Below are 2,568 nucleotides of genomic sequence, written 5' to 3' on the forward strand. Positions count from 1 at the left end.
ACACACACACACACACACACACACACACACACACACACACACAGGCTTTAGATCTCCACTGATTTTAACTGTTATATTGTTAAAAGCTGCCTGACGCATCTACCTGCAAAGTGAGGTTGCAGACTGGTTGAGATGTTTGTCTCCCCCTAGTGACAGAAAACTGATACTGCATCATCAGCATTCCCTTTAATGCTGAACTGGATCTGCTTGTGTTTTTAGGACGTGGAAGCCAACACCGTGCGTCTGAAAGAGCATGAACAAGTTGTGTTGGTTTTAGAGAAGAGTCCTCGAGCATCCACACTGGGAAGTATCAAGTATGTGATAGTGTTTAATATTTATGATTCTTCCGCTTGTTCAAGTAGAAGACAGTGCCTCCCACATTCACTGTTAAAACACTTTTACACATAGCATCTGTTTGTGTTCATCATCATAAAAGTTTGTGTTTTTGGATATTTTAGCTAAAGCATTTTAGTCAATTTATTTTTTACTTGATTCAATTTAATTTAATATACAGTGCTTTTAGTTCGTTTTATTTAGTGTCCTATTTATTTTTTTAAAAAGCTCATACAGTTGTGCCATTTTAAAGCTATCATGTTCATATATTTTCTTTTAAATATGTTTCTTTTAAAAAAATCTTCCTTTTTAATGATTGGCTTTTATTTCTTGTTTTAAAAAAGATAATTTGTTTAACAGTTTGTAATGTGCCACTTTGTTTTTTTCTTTTGCAGATACACTGTGATATCAGGGACACCAGAGAAGATTCTTGATCACTTCCTGGAGACCATGAGACTGGACATTCATCACAACGAACCAGGTGACTAGAAAATATAAAAAATATATATTAAGTGCTTGTTAGTTTTATTTTAAATTTTGTATTGACTAATGACAAGGCTATGATTGGATTGTATTTATTTACTACCTAATAGGTCACAACTGCAGTCTTCCACAGGTCTCTTATTTATAATACAGTGTTTTTAAAGTACCAGTTTACATTGATAACTTTACAGGCTGTGTTTTCTGAAGTAGGTAAAACATCAAAAATCAGTTGCGTTGTCACAACCTTATACAATTCTTGCCTTTATGATTGTTTTCTTCTTGCTTTCCGTTTTCTTTCTCATCTTTTAGACCCAGCAGTAGATGATTTTGTCCTCATGCACTGTGTTTTCATGCCAAACAGCCAACTATGTCCTCTACTCATGACACAATATCCTTTAATGTCTTTATTTGTATATGTTTTATATTGATATTGTAATCATTGTTGCAATGGAAGAGTTTCATTACAGTTCAGGTTCTGATAAACGTAGGAGTTAGTATGGAGAACTCATCCCAGACTGCATAAAATATAGAATGAATATTTGTTTACATCATATGTGATTATAGAGATTTGAGCGCCAGGACTGAAACTAGCATCTAAGCTATCGCTGCGCCTTTTGTTATTAAACCAGCAGACATGAAAAAATCTATAACCTCTTATTTATCCTTGACCAAAGCGTGAACCTACCATGCAGCATCCCCTCCGGGCTCTGAACAGGAGAGGCTGGATTACACCCTCAACAATAAGAGGAGGGCCCTCATTCTGGCCCTGCGCTGGGCAAACGCACACACATACCTGCTACAGGAGGAACCCGCTGCCATCTCTTTCCTGGAGGTAAGCTCGGGCGAGCCTAGCTACACGGTAACCTACAAATGTGTTCTTGGTTTGAATGGTTCTTCCTGTCTGTCTCTGCAGGAGTTGTACGGCAGTGCGTCTAATGACTCTCGGACACTGAGAGGTCTAAAGGACTTGATTCCTGACCTGGAGAAAGCAGTGAAATTACAGTAAGTCTCAGTTTCTCCAATTTTAAGATTTCAGTGTGATGTTTTAAGTACAAACCACATTTATTGTGTCACTTCTGACTTTTTTGTAGCTCAGATGAAGTCAAATCAAATAAAAAGGTGTGTATATTTGAGATGTACAGTATCTATGTATTATTCAAACTATACATTCTGCCATACGCATGGGACTTATGCATCATATTGATATCAGTGCTGTTGTTTAATTTAACAGAAGACACTGATACGGCAATTCAGCAATGGAGAGGAAAGGCTGCAGAAGAAACAACCCATAAGGAATCAAGATGACAGTAAGTTGTTTAATCCGTATATGGGTCGCTTTGTAGATTTTAAGTTTCAAAAGAAAAGTGCAAAAAGAAAACAATTGTGTTGTTTTTGTTTTCAAAACCTAAATGTAAAAATATAAAATCAAATTAATAAAAAATCTCCAGTGTTTGATTTTTGCCTCGGTTTAATATGTAGCGGTACAGGAAATGACCAAAGTCATCAAAGAATAAGAGCTTAAAGTGACTGGAAGAAGATGCCTTAAAGAATAAATGATTCCTAAAGATATTGGCAATAACTCTGAATATTAAAACAATTTTGATCACGGTAAGATCGACTTCATCTAAATATGACTTGTCCGTCTCTAATGTGCCAAGTTAAAATGTAACAGTTTTTTAGGCCATGATGATTTCTGGTTCCGCCAGAAAGTAACAAATTGTGCGCTGACAAACTATAAAGCTTGTCTTTGCT

General features: G+C 36.1%; 1 protein-coding gene across 1 annotated transcript in view; it reads left to right on the top strand.

Moving 5' to 3' along the window:
- Nucleotides 1–2,568, top strand: part of LOC106526166 (rap guanine nucleotide exchange factor 4) — a 32,698-nt gene that overhangs the window by 25,471 nt on the left and 4,659 nt on the right. Inside the window, exons 14-20 of the mRNA XM_014020678.1 lie at nucleotides 220–314; nucleotides 729–814; nucleotides 1,126–1,204; nucleotides 1,498–1,648; nucleotides 1,730–1,818; nucleotides 1,908–1,935; nucleotides 2,048–2,123. Of these exons, the coding sequence (XP_013876132.1) occupies nucleotides 220–314; nucleotides 729–814; nucleotides 1,126–1,204; nucleotides 1,498–1,648; nucleotides 1,730–1,818; nucleotides 1,908–1,935; nucleotides 2,048–2,123 (604 nt within the window). The remainder of the gene's footprint in view (nucleotides 1–219; nucleotides 315–728; nucleotides 815–1,125; nucleotides 1,205–1,497; nucleotides 1,649–1,729; nucleotides 1,819–1,907; nucleotides 1,936–2,047; nucleotides 2,124–2,568) is intronic.

This window comes from Austrofundulus limnaeus, unplaced genomic scaffold, assembly GCF_001266775.1.
Source record: "Austrofundulus limnaeus strain Quisiro unplaced genomic scaffold, Austrofundulus_limnaeus-1.0 Scaffold3, whole genome shotgun sequence".
NCBI lineage: Eukaryota > Metazoa > Chordata > Actinopteri > Cyprinodontiformes > Rivulidae > Austrofundulus > Austrofundulus limnaeus.